This window comes from Lemur catta, chromosome 2, assembly GCF_020740605.2.
Source record: "Lemur catta isolate mLemCat1 chromosome 2, mLemCat1.pri, whole genome shotgun sequence".
Lineage (NCBI taxonomy): Eukaryota > Metazoa > Chordata > Mammalia > Primates > Lemuridae > Lemur > Lemur catta.
The window spans coordinates 42182774-42203847 of NC_059129.1; the positions used below are offsets into that span (position 1 = coordinate 42182774).

General features: G+C 56.9%; 2 protein-coding genes across 5 annotated transcripts; both read right to left on the reverse strand.

The window, feature by feature from the left end:
- Positions 1-228: 228 nt before the first annotated feature.
- EHMT2 (euchromatic histone lysine methyltransferase 2) lies at positions 229-15838 on the reverse strand. Of its 4 annotated transcripts, XM_045541732.1 has the most exons (28): positions 15773-15838; positions 15063-15126; positions 14751-14969; positions 14399-14652; positions 12278-12362; positions 12150-12190; positions 11863-12018; positions 9958-10089; positions 9731-9845; positions 9472-9573; positions 9105-9253; positions 8871-9014; positions 8549-8784; positions 8289-8471; positions 8115-8197; positions 7536-7642; positions 7331-7453; positions 7133-7234; positions 5413-5517; positions 5140-5294; positions 4887-5054; positions 4006-4150; positions 3563-3640; positions 3073-3188; positions 2893-2979; positions 1467-1545; positions 1130-1305; positions 229-735 (listed from the first exon to the last, which is right to left on the reverse strand). In XM_045541732.1, exons 1-28 carry the CDS (start codon positions 15812-15814, stop codon positions 555-557), a joined length of 3627 nt encoding a protein of 1208 aa, XP_045397688.1. In that variant the 5' UTR covers positions 15815-15838; the 3' UTR covers positions 229-554. The 4 variants fall into 4 exon arrangements, with proteins under 4 accessions (XP_045397688.1, XP_045397689.1, XP_045397686.1 ...); XM_045541733.1 differs by lacking the exon at positions 9472-9573; XM_045541730.1 differs by having other exon boundaries at positions 15063-15835.
- Positions 15839-17700: 1862 nt separating this feature from the next.
- Positions 17701-20321, reverse strand: ZBTB12 (zinc finger and BTB domain containing 12). Its single transcript, XM_045541739.1, has 2 exons — positions 19926-20321; positions 17701-19413 (listed from the first exon to the last, which is right to left on the reverse strand). The coding sequence occupies exon 2, from the start codon at positions 19391-19393 to the stop codon at positions 18014-18016; it is 1380 nt and encodes a 459-aa protein (XP_045397695.1). The 5' UTR covers positions 19394-19413; positions 19926-20321; the 3' UTR covers positions 17701-18013.
- Between the last annotated feature and the right edge of the window lie 753 nt (positions 20322-21074).

Genomic DNA, 21074 nt, shown 5'->3' on the forward strand with positions numbered 1-21074 from the left:
AATCTCACAAACTACTTCAACTGTGGCACACTCCCCACCCGCAAAGATTAAGTATCGAAATTTGCCTTTATTTAAGCCCTTGACCAGCCCCTGCCGCACATGGTCGCTCACAGCCCTCCTCCCACCAGGCCGCTGTCCACAGCAGCCACACCTGCCCCCGCTCTGGCCCTTGGACCCACGTTCCCTCTGGCTGTCGCTTCCTCCCCACCCCACATCACAGTCACCCAGTTTATTACCAAACCCAACATTTATTGAGAACCAAAGAAACCCGTTGATACAGAGGCCTGATTTCAATTCATCAAACTTCGGCTGAGGGTGGGGGGCAGGTGGTGGCCAGCCCTGAAGTCGCCCTCCCAGGGAGGAGCCAGCTCTGGGAGAGAGGGGCTGTCAGACCTCCAGGGCCCGGCTGGGGTCTCTGGTTGAGGAATGTGTGAAGGGGTGGTGGGGAGAGAAGACGGCAGCACCCCCAGGCGTGGGCTGTGGGCAGCACGTGGCAGAGGAGGCTGCTGAGCTGGTGGCCATCCAGGCTGGGACAGGAAGCCTGTGGTCCGTTCTCAGGTGTTGACTGGGGGTAGCGAGCCGAGCTCGGGCAACAGCTCGGGGTGGGGGTCCAGGCGGGCCAGGCGGCTCTGTTCCAGGGCAATGGCTTCAGCTGAATGCTTGCACTTCTCAGAGCCACACTGGCAGGTGAAGTACTTGCTTTTGATGTCCCAGAAGCGGTCGCCATAGTCAAACCTGCCAGGAGCACAGGAGCTTGTGGGACCTGTACTCAGTCGCCCGAAGCCCACCTAGAGACCCTGTGGATCCCACTCCCTAGGAAGGATGCAGGCACCCATCCCCATCTTCTCCAGATGGGTTCTAAGCCCTCATATCAACATGTTCCATGAACTTGCAGCATCAGCATCGCCTGGTAACTTCTCAGACGCTTGGCCCCATCCAAACCTATTGAATCAGAATCTCACAGAGTGGCTCAGGACTCTTCATTGCAACACGCCACCCAGGGGACTTTTACGTACACTGAACACTGAGAAGCTCGCTCTGATCCATGCTTGGAAACCAGGCACTCTCCAGCCCTCAGGTCCCACGCTCGCTGTGTCTCCCACCCCTGGCAGAGCCCCTAGAGTCTCACCCTAGCTCCTCCCCAGTCCGGATGTCTCGGGAACTGAAGAAGGCGATGCGTGGAAATCGCAGGTCTTGGTGCAGCATGAAGACCCGGACAGGAATGATGTTGGGGTCACACAGGTGGTTGATGAAGCGGCTGATGTTGCCGTAGTAACGGGCATCAATGCAGTACACCTCTCCATCCTGAGGGCGGGGCATCACTCTTCACGTCCACCCTGCCCTGCCCGGCTGGCCAACCTCCCCACTCTGGCCAGTCCTTCCTCCCAGGTTTCCATCTGCTGACTTCCCAGGGGGCTCCAGAAACCCAGCCACTGGGAGCAGGGGGAAGGGGGATCCCTGCCCACCTTGTTGTCTAGGTCAAAGAGGTAAGAATCATCCTCTCTCACATCAGCCTCGGCATCGGAGATCAGCTCCCCGACATACCTGTGAGACAGGAAGTAATGCTCTGCAGGTGAGCAAGGTCTCCTCACAAGACCCTGGAACCCTCTTCTGCTACTGGTCAACCGCTCTGTCGCTGTCTATGAACCTCCCAGACCCCAGGGCATAGTGGGCCCAGAGGAGAAGATCAGGAGGGGGCGCATGGAGACACAGGCACGTGAGGGACAACATGGCCCAATCCTGCCAGCTGGGGTCCCCCTGCCAGCTGGAGCAACAGGCAGGGCTGGCAGGTGTGGGCGAGGGAAGACCGGGGAAAGTGGTGGTGGGCAAGTTAAAGGGCAGCATTCCAGCCTCGACGCCAAGCCTGTGTGGTTAAGGGGACTGACGTCTAGGGGCAGTTGGCTTGGGTGGGGACATTTGTTTGGGTTTACACACAGGGAGGTTTGTGTACTAGGAGCCAACCGGTGGGGAGGATGCCGCAGGGCTGAAGGACAGGAGGGGCCAGGACTGCAGGAAGAGCCAGAGCCACAGGAGCGACGAGAAGCTCAGGGCATGAGTCGGGACTGGGGACACCCCCATCTGGACAGCAGTGGGGGAAGAGGAGCCAGTTGTCTAAGGGGGTGAGCAGAAGCCAGGAGAATGAAGACCAAGACACAAGGAGCAGGCGCTGGGGCAGGCATGACCGAGGACAGGCAGCGTCAGCAGACTGGGGGCAGAGGCTGATTTTGGCAGGGACAGGCAGTGAGTAGACGGGGGGGGGGGGGGGGGGGGGAAGCTGAGGAGCAGCAGGAAGGGGCCACTTGTCCAACAAGTTGAGAGGTGACATGGTGGAGAGAAGAGAAACTAGAGGGCCCCTTGGACAGGAAAATGGGGCTAACGGGCTGGTCTGTTTTTTAAAGGCGAAAGGAGAGCTGGGTGAGTTTGAGGGCCATGGGGTAGCAGCCAGGAGAAAGGGGGAGATTACAGATGCTGGGCAGAGAAAGGACTAGGGGAGAGGGACAGGCCTTGGAGGTGGACAGAAAGGTAACTGTTGTCGCCTTCATTTCACAGAGAAGAAAAATAAGGCTCAAAGAGGTCAAGTAACTTGGCCAGGACACCCAGCAGCGGAGCAAGGCTCAAACCCAGGCCTGTCACCAAGACTGGTGCTTCCCCGGAAAGTAAGGGTGGGGAGGGTGCACGGCTCGGGAACACGCGGAGATGGGGGAGGGGAGACGGGCTCTGTGGTCTGGGCGGTGGAGGCAGGCGGGGTCCTCGCCTGTACGGGTGCGGGTCAGAGGAGGCTGGCAGGACAGTGGGTAGGAGAGACATGACTCAGGAGGCCTGGGGGTCAGTGGTAGCTGTGCGCCCCTCCTCCCAGGGGTCAAGGCATCACCCCCCTCCCCCGCAACTCACTCGCAGATGAAGGTCCCCTGGGGGATGGTCTGCAGGGCGCGGACCCCCCAGCCCATCTTGGCTGTTCTGTAGAGCTGCAGCCGAACCCTGGGGGAGGGAGAGAGGATGCTGTTGGATGCAGGCCCTGGAAAAGCCCCAGGGAAAGGGCAGGGTGGGGGGCCTGCAGGGACAGGGCCTCACTTGATGCCGCTCTGCACCACACGGTTCTTGCAGTTTCTCCAGCAGGAGCAAGCCTGGTTACACTCGAAAATCAGGGGGGGCTCAATCTTGTTAAATTCCTGCAGCAGCCGCCCATCCTGGGGTGTGGAGGGAGAGGGGGACAGTGATTTCTCTGGCGGGGGATATCTTAGCTGCCCAGGAACCCCAAGACTCTACAGAAAAATCCACTGTTGACTCCAACACAGAGACAAGGAGGATGGGGTGGGGGTGGGGCACATAAGCTCTGAGATCAGGGAACAGGAAACACACGCCCATCACCCTTGATTTGCATAGACCTGGGCATAGGCTCATCGCTGTCCTGGCAGCATCCCAGAAATCCCTAAGTCTTCCCTGTCTTCTCTGTCACTTCCCACACAGGGCAGGAGGTAAGACAAGGTCCCAGGGAGTTGGCGTGGGGCCCGCTGCTCTGAAGGAGTGGCCAAGCATCACTGGCCAGGCAAGGGGCACGTACCTTGTCATACCAGCACCGGATGCTGAGCTGGCCGCACAGGCAGTTGGAGCTGGAGCAGTCGTCCACACAAGTGCAGTGCTGGGGCAGGGAGGCAGAGCGTCAGCTCAACCCCCAGAATTGGTCTTGGCTCCTCAACTCTCGGGCTCCCCGAACCCCCAACCACTGTCCTTCCTTGGGTCCATATTTCAGAACAATGGGTGGTGATGGTCCCAAAGTGAGAGGAAATCAATTTATGTTGCTGATGGGGGTGTCCCCAGGGCTACCACGAGCTCATATGATACCTTCACGTGACCCAGAAAAAGGACTCTTTCCCCTGGGTGGATGCAACCCCTTGCCAGGACTCCCTCTCAGCGCCTGTCCCCTTGGCCAGATGCCCCTGCTGGACCACGACTTTCCCAACTGTACTTGGCAGCTCTTTTGGGAAGGCCCAAGGCCCCCCTCACCTGCAGGTGGGTGATGTTGCGGTCGATGTTCATGGTGGACGTCTCGCAGTTCTCAGAGATATACTTGTAATCCTCGGGGCAGGGCTCCCCGTCCACACCGTTGACGCAGGGAATGGGCACATTCTCATAGCCCCGAGCCACATCTCTAAAGAAGAGGGGGAGTCGCAGTTGGGGGGCTAGAGCAGGGGGTGAGGGGCTCCCCTAGATACAAGGAGAGAGCTGGGGAGGTGCCTGGGCACAGGGAAGGGACAGGACTCAGGGGAGTCAGGTTGCCAGATAAAATGCAGGACAGCCAGTTATATTTGAATTTTAATAAACAAGAAATAACTTTTTAGTATACACATATCCCCCTTCTTTTTTCTTTTTTTGAGACAGAGTCTCACTCTGTTGCCTGGGCTAGAGTGCTGTGGCGTCAGCCTAGCTCACAGCAACCTCAAACTCCTGGGCTCGAGCGATCCTCCTGCCTCAGCCTCCTGAGTAGCTGGGACCACATGCACGTGCCACTACACTTGGCTAATTTTTCTATTTTTTGTAGAGACAGGGTCTTGTTCTTGCTCAGGTTGGTCTGAACTCCTGGCCTCAAGCGATCCTCCTGCCTCAGCCTCCCAGAGTGCTAGGATTATAGGTGTGAGCCACCACGCCCAGCGGCACTAGACATTCTTACACGAAAACAGTACGCATTATTCATCTGAAATGCCAGTTAACTGGGTATCTGTCTTCTATTTTTATTTGCTGTATCTGGCAATCCTCGTGGGGAGAGGGGCTGGGTGGCTCTGGGGATTCAGTGGGGGATACTATGGGGATGCACGGGGCCTAGGGAGGGGCAGGTGGCAGTTCTGGGTTTGTGGGGCGGCAGGGGTGGAGGTGGGTGCAGATCTCACCGGCAGATGATCTTCTCAGTACGGATAGCTCGATTTCCCACCCCGAGCCGCAGCTTGCGGTTGAGCTGGAGCGCAAACCACACGTCGGAGCGCTCGGGAGTCAGGTCCCACGCTGTGTCTCCCTCCTTGTTCCGCAGCTCAGGGTTAGCGCCACGCGACAGGAACAACCTGGGCAGGGGACAGGACAACCACGTGTGGGGTCTGGGGCTGTGAGCGGTGGGGAAAGGGCTGTGGGGGTGGGGTGTGGGCTCACAGCACGCAGTCGTGGTAGCTCTCCCGGGCGGCGATGTGCAGGGGCGTGTCTCCATGGTAGTTGACGGCATGGAGGTCACAGCGGGCATTCAGGAGGACTTCAGCGATGGCAGCGCTGCCAGTGAAGGAGGCCCAGTGCAGGCAGATGTTTTCCTCCTGTGGAGGTGGGGAGGGATGGGGAGCAGGCTGCTAAGCCCTTGAATCCAGCCTCCCCCTTGCTCGGGGGCCTGGGGCTGTCCCCACCTCCTCCCAACCCATCCAAATTCCCACTCACGTTGTCAGTGAGGGTGACGTCGGCACCCCGTGTTAGCAGCATGCGGATCACCTCAATGTGCTTGTGTTCTGCGGCCCAGATGATGGGCGTCCACCCCCCGCTGTCCTGTGGGTAGGAAGGGAGTGACGGAGGGAGGGCAGCTGGCCCTGCTCACCGAAGCAGCACACGGTCAAGGGCACATGTCTGGAGCCAGACGTGGAGTGTGACTCCTGGTTCCACCACCCACAAGCTGTGGGACCCTGGGCAAGCCACCTAATGTCTCTGGGTCTCATTTTCCTCATCTATAAAACAGGACTAAACAGTGCCTACTGGCTCCAGGCTGTGGAGAGAATGAGAATGGGGAGGTAATCTAAAAAATGCAGCCAGGTGTTTCCTTATGTCTGAGGAAAAAGAAAAAAAAATACTAAGCAGCTGGGCGCAGTGGCTCACACCTGTAATCTTAGTATTTTGGGAGACTGAGGCGGGAGGATTGAGTGAGGCCAGGAGTTCAAGACCAGCCTGAGCAACATAGTGAGGCTCTGTGTCTAAAAAAAAAAAATTTAGCAGGGTGTGGTGGCACGTACCTGTTGAGTCCCAGCACCCTAGCCTGGGCAACAGAGTGAGGCCTTGTTGTAAAAAACAAAACAAAACAAAAAGTAAAACACAGAAAATGAAGAAATAAATAAAAACCACAGGCTGGCTGTGGTGGCTCACGCCTGTAACCCTAGCACTCTGGGAGGCTGAGGCTGGAGGATCACTTGAGGTCAGGAGTTCGAGACCAGCCTGTCCAAGAGTGAGACCCGGTCTCTACCAAAAATAGAAAAAAGTAGCCGGGCATGGTGGCACATGCCTGTAGTCCCAGCTACTCGGGAGGCTGAGGCAGGAGGATCGCTTGGGCCCAGGAGTTTGAGGTTGCAGAAGCTGTGATGACACCACAGCACGCTACTCAAGATAATAGAGAGAGATTGTCTCCAAAAAAAAAAAAAAAATCCAGAGAGGGCTGGGTGCTGTGGTGTACACTTATAGTCCCAACTACTTGGGAGGTTGAGGCAGGAGGATGGCCTGGGCCCAGGATTTCAAGGCTGCAGTACGCTCTGATCATGCCTGTGAATTGCCACTGCACTCCAGCCTGGGCAACACAGCAAGACCTCTGTCTCTTAAAAATACAAAACACAAAACCACATTTACTAAATCTGCCTATTCAAAAGTCCTAGATGCAGTGACAACCCAGTAGCAATAAACAGTGCAGGGTACTCAGATCACACACTGTAAAAACTGTTTCCCATGTAAAGGAACAAGAGTTTCCTAGAGAAATGGTAGATTCTGAGTGTGGGGCAGGAAATGTGCTGAAAGACCAAGAGACTCTCAAAGGCCACAGGGCCCTACTACAAGGGGCTTCTCTCGGACAAAGACGGAACAATTCAAAGACCAAAAAGAATGTCAACAGAATAAAACACGTACAACCTATGAAAACCCAAGAGTTAATGAAAAAACCTCTGTGGACACTTTCAGAGATTGAGGGAGAAACCGATTATTCTGCAAACTGATAAACAGAAAGAAGCGAGAATAAGAAAACAGTGAGGAGAAATACAGATGAAGAAGGAAGGCGGGGACAGACAAGAGGGGTGTGACACAGACAGAAAGGGTCAGGGATCAGATAAGGAGAAAGGGGACCCCAGGCCTGGGGCCGGGCCGTGCAACCCAGGTGCCAGGGACCCAGGGGAGCTGCCTGGGCGCTGACCTGGGCGTTGACGTCCACCTGTCCTGTGCCGAGCAGCAGGTTGACCATCTCTAAGTTCCCGATTTTGGCCGCATGGTGGAGACAGGTGGAGCCGTCCTCCTCCTGAGGAGACACAGGCAGATAAGCCCTCTGGCCGGCACCCCAAAGCTGGTCCCTGACTCCCGGGGCCACTCCCTGCTGCCTGCCCGGCTGACGCACCTTGCTGTAGACGCAGCCGCCACGCTGCACCATGTAGCGGGCCACCTCCAGGTGGTTGTTCACCACAGCCTCCATCAGTGGCGTCCGTTGCTGCTTGTCCACTGCATTGATGTTGGCTCCAGCCTGTGAGGAGGGCAGGAGGGCTGGCACCAGGGAGGTGCTGGGCAGGGGAGGGGTCCAAGGCAGAGGGCCGGCCTGTGCTGACCTGCAGCAGCACGTGGCAGATCTCCACCGAGCCCTTCTGGGCGGCCGCGTGCAGGGGCGTGCGCTTGCTCTGCTGGTCGCTCTGGAAGTTGGGGTCCAGGTTGTCCACTGCGGGGAGAGCCCGCCACACCGGGAGAGGGAGGGATAAGCGGTAAGCAAGCTAGGGGGCGGGTGGCACTTCCTCCAGCAAGGCTTCTCAGGGCCCCAGCCAGGTCAGGAGCCCCTCTTGGGCATCCTCTGCGCTTGCCTCCACCACGGCACTGATCGGAGGGCGGGGGCCAGAGCACCAGCTCTGCCTGGGCTCAAACCCGGCCCTGCCCACAGTTCCATCACGCACTGCCACTCAACCTCCTTGTGCCTTTGTGCGGGGAAGGCCTCAGCGGGTTAACGTGTGTGAGCACTCAGAACAGTACCCAGCACCTACGAGTCACCACGGTCCCCACGGTCACGGGCTATGTGTGCCTTTCTCCTGCCACACTAAGTCCTTCGGGGCAAGGACTATACTCCTGGCCCTGAGCCCAGTGCCTGGCATACAGTCGGTGCTCAGCCAAGGTGTGCTGGAGGAAGGAGCGGTACTCACACAGCATCAGGATCACCTTCTGCAGCTCCCCCTGCTTCACCGACAGGTACAGCTGCCGGGGGTGGAAACGGAGCTTCTTCCGCCTGCCACGGGAGAGAGGGAGGAGGTGGCACTCAGATTCCGGCCTCAGCCTCAGCCCCGCTCCGCCGTGCCTGAGAGCAGCCCCTCGCTCACCTCTCTGACTCCTGGATGACCAGGGCCTTTTCCAGGGCCTCCCGGCCCGGCCCTAGCGGCAGCCCCACGGCTGAGAGGCAGCCCCCATTAGGCAGGGTCAGGGATGGCCCCGAGCTGTCGATGGTGTCAGTCAGGGGGTCACAGGGTGGGCGCCGGGGCTCCCCGTGCCCTCGCATCCGGGCGCTGTGGGAGAAGGTGCTGATGTCTGGGGGAGACAGGAATGGGGCAGGAAACAGACAGAAGACAAGGGGGGCCTGTACCTGGGCTGGGAAGTGTCTGCTCTCCCAGGGGCATCCTGGGCCAGGGGTAGGGGCGCAGGGGCTGCAGTGCCAGCTGGTGGGGTTACCCCATCACCCCGGGGGATGGTCACCTCCTGGGCCTCGGAAGCATCTTCCCCACAGTGGGGACAAAAGACCATGCCATTCAGCTGGGACACACAGGCCTTATGGAAGCGGTGGGCCACACGGAAATCAGGGTGGCATTCTAGGAAGGTGCCCTAGGGGCAGGGAAAGGACACGGTCAGGCTCGTAGGGCCTCCTGCCCTATGGGGAACGCCACTCCTCTGCCCCACTGGTGACTTACCGCTGTGCAGAAGTAGCCGCAGCCTGGGCAGCAGTGGTGCTTGACCATGCGGGCGCGGTGGGTCTCACAGAGCACCATCAGGGCCACACGGCTGGATGGCCTCATGGTCTCCCGCTTAAGGATCGCGGCGTTGCAGCCCAACAGCTGCAGGCAGTGAGGATGGGCAGGAAGAGAGGGTGAGGCTGGGGCCCAGGGCTGGACCCCCTGCACATCTCCCACCAGCCCATGGCCCACCTCTCCGTCCACGCTCTCGGTGGCCATGCACTTGTGCCCCGCTCTCTCGCTGATGCGGTCGATCTTGGGTGCCTCCATGCGGCAGCTGCAGAGGGGCAACTCCTCAAACCCGCGCTCTGTCTCCAGCGAAGACGTGTCATTGGACACCCCTTGGACGGAGGAAAAGGAAAGCTGAAGAGGGCTCTGCCCCTCACCTACTGGATCCCTGGCAGGTCCTCTCACTCCCGCCCCACCTCTCCCGCCATGCTCCAGAACCCCCAAAGTCTGGCACAGACACCCTGGCTCTGGCAGGGTTCCCCTCCTCCCCTTTCCCTCCTGCCCTGAGGGCGCCCCCTAGTGGCTCCCTGTCCCAGCAGTTGGCAATTACCAGCGTGGTTGGGGGACAGGGTCCCCTCACTGGGCAGCTCCAGGGACCCCAGAGGGACCTCCATGTACTCACTGGGGCCTGAGGAGCCCACACCATTCACTCCTGACACAGAGACAGAGAGGGTGAGAGTGCGAGCTCACAGGTGCCTGGACGAGTGGGTACATGCGGGTGGACATGCGTGAGCGTGTGTGTACGTGCGAGCTCTCTGGGCTAGGAGGGGACTCGATAAAGGGACGCAAAAACAGAGGAGCCTCCTCACCTCGAGGCTCCTTGGCCCGTGGAGGCTCCCGCTTCCGCCGTTTCCGAGAAGGCTTCACCCACGGGCTGTCCTTTCGCCATTTCTTCTTGGCCTTGCGCCGGCCACTGGAACCACTCTGAGGAGGAGGAAGAGAGTTAGGGACCTCGCCTCGCCCCCAGCCATCCCTCCAGGACTCAGACCTCCAGCCCCACAGGCCTCACTCCTCTGGAGATGCCACCCACTCTTACCCGATCTGACTGATTCCCCGACTCCTCATCTTCCTCTTCTTCCTCCTCTTCTTCCTCTTCCTCCTCCTCTTCTTCTTCTTCCTCTTCTTCCTCCTCTTCACTCAGTTGTTCAGCCAGAGCTTCAACTTCAGACTAAGAGAGGCAGAGCAGGACATATCCAACCCCCAGGACTCAATGACTTAAATAAAGGAAAAAACCACCACAGCCACCACAGCCACCACCACAGCCACCCAGGCGTGGCTCCCTGTAGAAGGTAAGTGTGGGCAGCAAAGGTAAAGAGAGGGTGCGCGGAACATTAGACAGCAGTGAAAAGGTGCTGAAGCTACAACAGTGAATATGGGTCTTGGCAACACAATATTAAATTAAAAAAGTTGCGGAAGATAAACATATAGTTCAATGCCCATTTTACGAGGTTCACAGACAGGCAAGACTACCAATGGCTGCTAAAACACTAGATGAAAAGCTAATGAGGAACTTTATAACGAAGGCATCAGGCTGACATCACCTAAACCCACTGATTAATTTTAATGTCACTAATAAGAATAACCAGATGCTCTTTGCGTCCTAACGTGATGCAATCCGAAGCACACATACCCACTGCCAAGCCTTCTTGGAACCTGAAGCCGATCATGCTTCCAGATCTATCAGTTCACAGGAAATACTGGGCAGAGAGGAATGTGTCACTCCCCACCCAATCAGCCAACTTCTGAATATGAGAAATTCTGTAGGGCAACTGACCTGGTTTCTTCAACAAATAAATGGGGAGGAAAAAATAGTTTTAGAAGATAGGGAAACCCAAATACCAAAAGAGACCTAAGACACGTGTCAATCAAATCAATGTGTGGACCTCATTTGGATGTGATAAAAACCCATTCATGAACAACTGAGGAAGTGTGAAGACTGACAGGTTATTACATGGTATTAGGAAGTACTTTTTAGGTGTGAAAATAGTAACGCAGTGACGTTACAAAGAGGTATGTATGGAAACATTTCTAGGTAAAATGATACGTATGTCTGGGATTTGCTTTAGAACAATCCAGCAAGGGTGTGTGTAGGCATACAGATGGGTCAAGACCAGATGTGGATTAACACCCGTTGGAGCTGGGTGATGGGTACACGGGAGCTCGCTGTTCTACTCTTGCATGGACAACTGAAAGTTTCCCTGATAAAGCGTTAAATAACAAGCAAAACCAGGCCGGGCGCAGTGGCTCATGCCTATAATACTAGCACTCTGAGATGACAAGGCAGGTGGATCGTTTGAGCTCAGGAGTTTAAGACCAGCCTGAGCAAGAGTGAGACCCCATCTCTACTAAAAATAGAAAGAAATTATATGGACAACAAAAAATATATATAGAAAAAATTAGCCGGGCATGGTGGCGCATGCCTGTAGTCCCAGCTACTCGGGAGGCTGAGGCAGGAGGATCGCTTGAGCCCAGGAGTTTGAGGTTGCTGTGAGCTAGGCTGACACCATGGCACTCTAGCCCGGGCAACAGAGTGAGACTCTGTCTCAACAACAACAACAAAAAAGCAAAACCAGCAAGACTAAACATTACACTGCAGACAAATATATGAGATAAAACCAAACAAAGGGCAAGGGAGTAAGCAAGCAAACAACAAATCAACAACAAAATGAGATGCTTTTGAATTTTATATATATGGCATAATGTATGTTTTAAAAAAAAGGGGCAATAAATCCAAAGTGCTGGGCCATGGCCACCTCTGTGGAAAGGGACAAGGGATGGAATGGGCAGGAGTGCACACTGGCAACAAGTCCCAGACAGCACAGGACAGTGAATTAGTGGGTGTTCAGAAGATAGGAAAGAAAGAGAAAACGGCAGGGAATAGGAAAGGCTGGAGAGCCCCGGGCCTGGGGGAGGGCTGACAGGAGGGCGGGCCGGCCCTCACCTTGCTGTCAGAGTCCACGCGCTCATCCACAGAGTAGGAATCGTAGTAGAGGCTGAAGTCGTCACCTACCACTGTCTCCCACTCCTCTAGAGGCCCGGGGTCCCCCTTCTGCATGGTCACTTCTCCTGAACCCCGGGCAGTACCCAACTCCTCCGACTAAAAAAAGATAGGAAAAATTGAGGCCGCCGGCACTCTCCACCCATTCCTCTGGAGTGCAGGATGCGGGCCCAGGGCCTGGGCTCCCTAGGAGCAGCCCCCAGGGGAGAGGCCCTGCCCCGCACGCTCACCAGTCCAGCTCCCGAGTTCAGCTTCCTCCTTTTGGCCATGTCTGCAAGGAGAGAAAGGAATGAGGCCTGTACTCTAAGCCCTCAGGATAGGCCACAACAAGCCACAGGGCATGAGAGGTGGGACTGACCTGAGGTCACCTTCCCCAGAGAGTGGACGTCATCACTCATGCGGAAATGCTGCACTTCAGGGGGCCGCTTCTCGGGGACTGGGGGCTGGGGACCAAGAGGGAGCACACGTAGGGTCAGAGAGCACCTACAGTGATGCCTGGCTTAGCCTGGAGCCCCAAGTGGAGGTGAGGTGGTGAGCCACACCCTCAAAAATGCCATCTGAAGCTCCAGTAACCAGACAGCTGCAGTAAGAACACCTGCTGTTTCCCCACAGGAAGTGTGTCAAGCATGCCCCACACCTAACACTCACTCATCTTTGCAACCATGCAGAGAAGGTTGTTTTCCCATCCATTTTACAGATAAGAAAACAAACTCAGCAAAGCTGAAGGACCTTCATATGCCAACGTTGTCGTAGCAGCGCTATTCACAATAGCTAAAACGTGGAGCCATCCAAGTGCCACTGAGGAATCAATAAGCAAAATGTGGTACATACATACAATGGAATATTATTCAGCTATGAAAAGGAAGCTCTGACATGCTACAGGGATAAACCTCGGAGACATTATGCTATGCGGAATAAGCCAGTCACACAAAGACAAACACTGTATGATTCCACTTATATGAGGTACTTAAAGTAGTCAAATTCAGAGATGGAAAGAAAAGGTCATCGCCAGGGGCTGGGGGTTGGGGGGAAGGGGAATGAAGAGTCATTGTTTCATAGGTACAGAGCGTCAGTTTTACAAGATGAGAAGGCTCTGGAGATTGATGGTTATAAAACATTATGACAGTATTTAATACCATTATCCAGTATACTTTTTTTTTTGGAAACAGGGTCTCACTCTGTTGCCCAAGCTGGAGTGCAGTGGCATCATCATAGCTCACAGCAACTTCAAACTCCTGAGCTCAAGCGATCCTCCTGCCTGAGCCTCCCAAGGAGCTGGGACTACAGGCCTGTGTCACCACGTCTGGCTAATATTCCTATTTTTTGTAGAGATGGGGTCTTACTCTTGCTCAGGCTGGTCTCAAACTCCTGGCCTCAAGCGATCCTCCCACCTCGGCCTCTCAAAGTGCTAGGATTACAGGTGTGAGCCACTGTGCCCAGCCCTAAACTATCCATTTAAAAATGGCTTAGATGGTAAATTTTATGTTACTAGTAGCACCCCCTTACCTGTAGTTTCTCAGTGATACTAGTGTATCATTATACTTGTGCTATTTTATCATTAGTTATTGCGGTTAATTTCTTACTGTACCTAATTTATAAATGAAACTCTACCATGAGAAAAAAACATAGCTGAGTAGTCTGAGCTATGTCAGATGCGCGTGCCCACCCCACTCAGGCAACTGTTTGAAGGCCTTTTGTTCCTGCTAGCTGTGCTACCTCATGCTTTATCTTCAAGTTCCCAAAATTTGTGATACAAAGAACAATGTACAGCCAATCAATAGCTTATGTTATTTTATTGTAAATTATTGGCAAACAACTTAGAAACCGCCTCTCCTTTTCCTTTAGAAACCTATCTGTAACTGCAGCAGGGAGTGGAAGTTGCTATATAACCTAACTTGCTCCTGGGTTGCAGTCCTCAAACTTGACCCAGATGAACCCTCTACTTATATTAAGTTTGCCTCAGTTTTTTCCTTTAGGCCCACAATAGGTATAACACCAAGAGCCCTAAAACCTTGTCAGGGATTCTGGGTCTTTGTCACTCCCCTCCTCTGTCATTTCCTTCCCTGTTTGGATTGCCAGCAAAAACTCTACAGGTGGAGCAGAGGCAGTTTCAAAGAAAGGATGAAAAAACTTCCCCAGGGCTTGCTTGGAAGTAGAAAGGAAGAGTGGTTTGAAATTCCTTCACTTAATCATTATCATAAGAGTAACTAAGACATTAACTATATGATTAACTCTTTAACATCTGTAACTTCTACTTTCACCACCCCTACCCCAAGAACGTAAACTCCAGGAAGACAGGACCCTATCTGTTGGTTCACAGATTAAGGCCAGCCTGATACCTGACACATAGCATCCCCCTGGTTAAACATGTGAAGGTGTGAACGGATTAGAAGAGGCCAGAAGTTAAATTGTAAAAAAGCCCACCAGGGGTTTATGTTTGATTACCTCAATCTCTCCCACCCCACTCCCTAATCCTCACCTGTCCATTTCCTGGTTTGGACATGGTTTTCCGGGCTCGGTGGACCTTGGGCTGCCCCTCTGGGCTGGTGGTGGCTGGAGGGGGTTCAGGCCCTGCTGATGCAGTTCCCTGGGCCCCAGGCATACTCAGCAGCCTCATAGCCAAACTCTGGACTGATGGAGGTGATTTTCCGGCCCCTGTCATTGACATCTTGGCCCGGCTAGGACAGGCACCCCCCTTGCTGGGGGAAGAAGGGAATGACTTTGTGGCATGGCCTAGAAAACAGACAAGCAGGCAGGCAGAAGGCAAGATAAGAAGGAAGGTGAAGTCAAAAGACTCCCCCACCACATCCCCAGACTCCCCCGCCTCTCACCCAGCAGGATCCGGCCTCCATGGAGGTCCCCATCTCCCTCGAGAGTCTCAGGTTCATCTCCAATGAGCGGTATAGGCCCTACAGGGGTGTCAGCCCCCTCATCGCCAACGGTGACAGTGACAGAAGCTGGAGATGAGGGTCCAGCAGGCTCCAGGGAGTCAGGGTTGGCCTTGGGCAGGGTCTCCTCACTACGAGGGTTGTCCCCCAAAGAGCCATGAACTGTAGAAGAGAAAAAGTTCAGGGTTACAGGCTCAGAGGATCCTGCATTAGGGGAGGTGAAGGTCCAAGTGGGCCTGTTTCTGCTGCACTCACCTCTCTCGGGGGCTCCTCTGGTCTCCTCCAGCAGCAGCGCCCCCATCTCAGCGGGGGCCTCCCCCTGGGAGGGGAGACAAGGAACAGAAGGGCTGGTCAGCCCAGTAGAGAGTTGGGGGGCCCAGGATGCCTGGGCTCTGGGAAGAGAGAGTAGGCTCCGGGGCCTACCTCTTCCTCTGTGGGGGCCCCCCCTTCCGCGGCCTCGGCTGCCTGGAGGGGCCGCACGACCCCTCCCCCGGGCTCGCATCAGCCCCCTCCCTCTTGGTAGACCCCGCATCTCAGGGGCCGAGAGGAGAGGAGGGGGAGGGGGCGGGGCCTCTGAGCCCCGGCCCCGCCCCCTCCTCCCGGCTCCACGCGTCGCTCCCCCTTTGTCCCCCAGGCCGCGGGGACCCCGGGCACCAACCCCTCCAGCACCCGCTGCCCCCCAGCCCGGTGGACGGCCCCTCGTGCCCCTTGCGCGTGATCCTGGGGCCCCAGAGCCCGCCACCCACTCAGGGGCAGCCGGCGGCTGCACGCGCGCCTCCGTGCCCACTCCCCCCACCTCCCACCCCCTGGTCCCCTCATCCGCCCCCGGTGCTGGCCCCCCGGATTGCTGCAAGTCCCGCCCGGGCCCCCCGGCCCCGTTGCACCCCCGGAGCATTGCACGGGTGCGCGCTTCCCCCGGGCGCGCGCGCGGGCATGCACCCGCCTCTCCCCCTCCCCTTCCGCACCTCGGCGGCCGCCGCCGCTGCAGCTCCCGCCGCCGCCGCCATCGCCGCTTGCGCGGGGGGCCGAGCCGGCGCGCGGCCGCCCCGGGTCACGTGAGCGAGGGCGGGCGCGCGAGGAGGAGCCTTAAAGGAGCCGCTACGCGCTTTCTGGCCATTTTCCCCCGAGAGCATCCTCGGAGATGGCTGTGGCTGTCCTAAGCTGGGGACTGCGGGGGAGCATTCCTGTCATTCCTGGCCTCTTCTCTGCAGGGAACGGAGGGCGAGGCACGCCTGGGTCCAGGTGTGGCTTCTCCATCCCCACCTGGTTTTAGGTAACAAGCAGAGCGTCTAAACCTCTGGCTCTCCGCAGCGGCTGTACTTCCTGCGGCCCGCTTGTGCTTATTCCGCCTCTGGTTGCTTTTCCGCCTTTCTAGTTTCTGGGTCACCAGATGGATGGCTCGGGCTCAGTTTTGGCCTCGGCTCTCTAACGAGCAAAAAGGGAGCGATAGGGACGCGCAGGGGACACCTTTTTTTCCTGGCTGGTTGTAGCATGCTGCCTCATGTCCCTGGAGCAGCGTCCTCTATTGAAAACCTGGGGCTAAATGTCTATTTGTGCCCGGCGTGTTACGCCGCTACACGCATTAGGGATCCAGGTAAGCCCAGGGGCCCGAGTGTCATTACTGTCTAGTGACACTGCAGTAAGTAACCCTTTTTGCCAAACACTTTACAAGCACAGGCACTTGTGGGTCATAGCCTAGCCGACAGTTTTAAGTATGAATGATACACACCAAGATATACAACCTTGATACCAGTATTTAGGGTACCATCCCCTTAAGTATCACACGGTTAGAATTTGGAGACTATCTGTTGTGATCTCACAAACCCTATTTGACACTGGCAGGTATGGCACCTGAGGCCAATTCAAAGCCTTCTGGGAACTGTAGTTCTCTTTGGGTAACTATTCCAGAGCTTTCTGGGAATTGTAGTCTTTCCCACACCCTAACCCAAATGTAGCGTTCTTTAGCTTTCCGAAGACATGAACCATTTCTCCTAGACAAAAAATGCTCACGGATTCCAGCTTACAATTTCCGTGGGTACATTGGCCATTTGTAGCTCATCCCTAGCACTGATACCAAACCCCTTAAATAGAGGAGCAGTTCATATGTATCGGCATGACTTGTGCTATCAGGTATCTTGCTAGCTGTTGAGGTTGCAGAACTGGGGGAGGGGGATGTCCCTGGCCAGAGGAGCTCACTTGTCACATTCTCTTTCCGTGTTTACGGCTGGGCTTTGTCAGGCATGGGACCTGCATGAGTTGTGACCTCTAGGTATTGAGTACACAGCATCAAAGGGAGGCTGTCTAGTATAGTGGGACAGTCATATACACGCAGTTGCCAGAGTATAAAGAAAAAAAAGTTTTTTTTTATTTTGTGGAAAACAAAAGCAGAAAAACTAAAACCCCAAACTCCAGAAAAAATCCTAAAAAATACGTTTTGTTTTCTTAAAAAATACTGTATAAGTCTCTACTCCTCTCCCCTGCCAACAGCCCTTCTTGTGTTCTTTCTTCTAAGTGCCCTCCCACCACCCCACATCTATTCATTGTTCTTGCTATTGTACCCCCACTTCCCAATATCTACCCAGGATGCTCACCTCCACGTTCTCTTACCTGGCACCTTTGTTCTCCCTCAAGTTTCGGCGAGCCTTGTATCCACAGTCCCATTTCCCCAGCATGCAAGAACTGTCTCCCCTTTCCTTTTCTGGGACTCAGTAATCTTTCCCCCCTACCATGCCCTCTCCTAAGCATCTATCCTAAGCAGGAGCACCTAAGCTGCCTCCTGCCAAATACCCTCCCTATTCCCACCCACCCACCCACCCACCATTCTTACCTCAAGAAATGTCAGAACCTCCCCATGGGCAGCCTTAGACAGGAATAAAACATTTCCCAGTCTTTGTTTTCCCTCCTCTATAGGACCCTTTCCCCTCCCTCCACATATACATGCACCTCTAAGAGAAGAAAATCTTTCTCTGGGACCCCGTATTCCCTTGGTCTTCTCAAGAAACGCTGTCCCTGGCTCCATCCACTCTGAAGAGGCAGTGTTCTCTCCAAGGAATCTTCCTCCCTCCCTCAGGACATGTGTGTCTGCTCAGGCTCCCCACTCCACCTTTCTGCCCTATTCCCCCTCACCCCCCAATTCTCCTGGGCCAAAAAGCCCTCTTCCCACCCAGCCCAGGGACCCCAGCCTCCTGGCCTCCACGCCTGCCCGGCTAGCGGATGAGGACGTTGATCTCGGCCACACTGGCCTCCAGCACGTTCTCGGCTGTGGTCTTTCCGTGTTGCTCCTTGAGGTGCCGCCTAATGGCAGGCTTGTGGGCGAAGCGCACGTCGCAGTAGGAGCACCGATAGGGCCGCGCTCCCGAGTGCAGGTTGAGGTGGTCGTGCAGTGTGGACTTTTGCGTGAAGCACTTGCCGCAGATGCCGCAGGAGTGTGACTTGACGCCGCGGTGCACGTTCATGTGGCGGTTGAGGTTGCTGCTGTGGTTGAACTGCTTGCCGCAGCGAGGGCACATGAAGATGAAGTGCTGTGCCCGCATGTGGAAGACCAGCTTTTCCACGCCCTGGAACACTTCCGGGCACTTGGTGCACTTGATGTTCTTCAAGGGGTTTCCACCCGAAAAGCCCCCAGGCAGGGGTCCCCGGCTGCCCCCAGCCCCCAGGCTGCCCCCCGCCCCCCGGGCAGCCATGGCCACTGCTGCCGCTTCCACCAGGCCAGAGGTGGCCCCCACACTGGCCCGGCCTCCGGGAATCAGCAGCAGGCCCTCCCCTTCTGCGTCCTCCGACAGGCTGTAGCAGGCCTTCACCACACCCTGCGGTGGGGCTACAGTGCTGGGGGGCACACTGGTCTGGGCCAGCTCCCCAAGGTGGCCACCCGCGGAGCCTCCAATACCCAGACCCCCTCCCAAGCCTCCAGGGGGTTTGAGCCGGTGAGCCACCTCCAGCGCTGACTCCACCTTGACGATGCAGATGTCAGACACATCCTCGTCCTCATCCTCATCCTCCTCCTCCGCCTTCAGCTCCAGGTCCTCATCCAGTGGGAACTCCAGCTTCACTGGCCGCAGGAGTGGAGGGGGTAGAGGAGGTGGAGGTGGGGGTTTGGGGGCTGGCTTTGGGGTCCTGGATGGAGGGAGGAGGGACTTGGTGGCACTGACACTGCTCACAAGGCTAGCCTCGCTGACCCCATCCTCTTTGAGGCCTATTTTGGGCTCAATGAACTGGCTGAGGGCATTCCGGCATTTCTCCACCACGTGCTCCATCTGCAGGTAGGAGGCAGCCGTCAGATAGTTGACAATGTCCCTGACAGCGAATTCCAGGGCCCCCGTGTAGCAAGAGAGGAGCAGGTCAGCCACGATGCGTGCACTGTGCATCAGGGAGACCTGCAGCTCAGAGCTGGGGTTCAGCAGGAACTGGTCCCGCAGGAACGGCGAGCAGGCGGCCAGGATGACCTTGTGGCCTCGGAACTTGAGGCTGTCGGCCACAATGGTAACGTCGCAGAACCGCTCCTCTGCCCGGAGCTGGTTCATGTTCCGCAGCGTAGCGGCCTCATGGCCCGGCAGCTGGAAACGTAGGACTTCCACCCCAGAGGCCATTGTGGCTGGGGTGGACAACCCTGGTTGGGAAGGAAACCGGTCAGAGACAAAGGTCTCTGGCTTCAGGAAGCCAAGTCTCCAGGACCCTTGCCCCCATTCTTGCCCAGCCCCACCATCCGATCTCCCAGGCTTCAGGCCCCTTCCTCAGTTTCCCCAAGCCGGGGGAGGCGCTGTCCCTCGGAGAAGAGGGAGGCGTGGTTCCCGGGGGCGGGGCAGCGGCGTCCACACCCCCCAGCCTGGCAGCCCGCTAGGATGGGGCGAGCCCGCGCGCCCACGGTGAAAGGACGGAGAAAGGGGGTGGGGGAAAGCAAAGGCCTGGGTCTCTGGATTCTAGGGTGGCTCCGCTTGCAAGCTCTTCTCACCCCGCCCCCTTTACCCACTGTCTCATTCCTCCGCTCCCCCTTTACACGTTTGCACGCGCCTTTCACGTCCTCCCCCCGTCGCCTGCACGCATCGTGCACGCCCCCCCCACGCTCAGAGCTCCGTGACACGCCCCCCCAGCCCCACGACCCTGAGTGCACGCGCCTCTCACCTGGCCCGGTTCCGCGCGCTGTTTTTTTTCCCCCCTATTTTCCCCACCCCCCCGGGGCCGGCGGCGCCCCCCACACACGGGTAGGGCCTGGGCAGCGCGCAGGCGCGGGGGTGCACGGGGCGCGCGCGCGCGCGCGGGGCCGGCTCCGCGTGGGCGTAAGGGGGGAGGGGCGGGGGCGGCTCGTGCGATGTGTTCCAGGCCCCGCGCGCGCGGCGGCGTTGCGAGGACTCGGGGAGGAGGAAGAGGGGAGGAAATTAAAGGAGCAGGATCCCCCTTTCCCGACCCCCCTTTCTTCACCAGCACCCCCACGCGGTTAAAGGGCCGGATGGCCTTGCCTCCCCTTTGGCCGGGATTATTTGTCCGCCAGAGCGGAAATACGTTCCACACCCGCCTCTTTGTCGCTCCCCCTCCTCTGTGCCTCCGGGCCCCGCGGCCAGTCTGCGCGTGCGTGCCAAGTGCCGCGCCGAGGCCGGCTCGGTCGGGCCCGCCCCCCCAATCCCGGCGGTCCGCGGCGCGGCGCGGCCCGTCCCGCGATCCCGCGCGCCCTGCCCGCTCTGCATCCCGCAGCGCGCGCCGCCCGCCCGCGCTTCCCGCCGTCGCGCTGCCCCCTGCTCCCTGGGATGGTGCGGAGCGGGACGCTGGGTGCAGCCGGGGCCCCTCCCGGGGTCCCAGACCGCCCCGCGGCGATCAGGGCTGTTAGTCGCTGCTGCCCACGCGCGCATCCCCTGCTGCGTACGTCCTTGGTTCCTCCAGCCACACTTCCAGGCTTTTCCAGCTCTTCTGAAGCTACTAACTACCCCAGCGCTTCTAGCCTAAAATATGATTTCACCTCCTACAAAGCCAGACGATCTCGTGCCCTCAGCTTTTCTCCACTCCAGGTCACAACTCTTTAAAATCACAGCGGTTCTCCCTTCCATGCTCAGAATCAATCCTGATGTTTTGCCAAGGCAAACGCCCTGTGCTTGCGCTGTCGATGACCTTGTCCATTTCACCTCTACTATATATTTAATTCTAGGACTAATTCTTCTAATTACGCGATTATTTACATTAGTACTATTCTACTCTAATCTTTCCACTGAAGCCGGTCCTTCCCCCCATCCCTCACCTCTCCAGACTGACAAGGTCAGTGCTTCCAGGCCCTAAACAAAA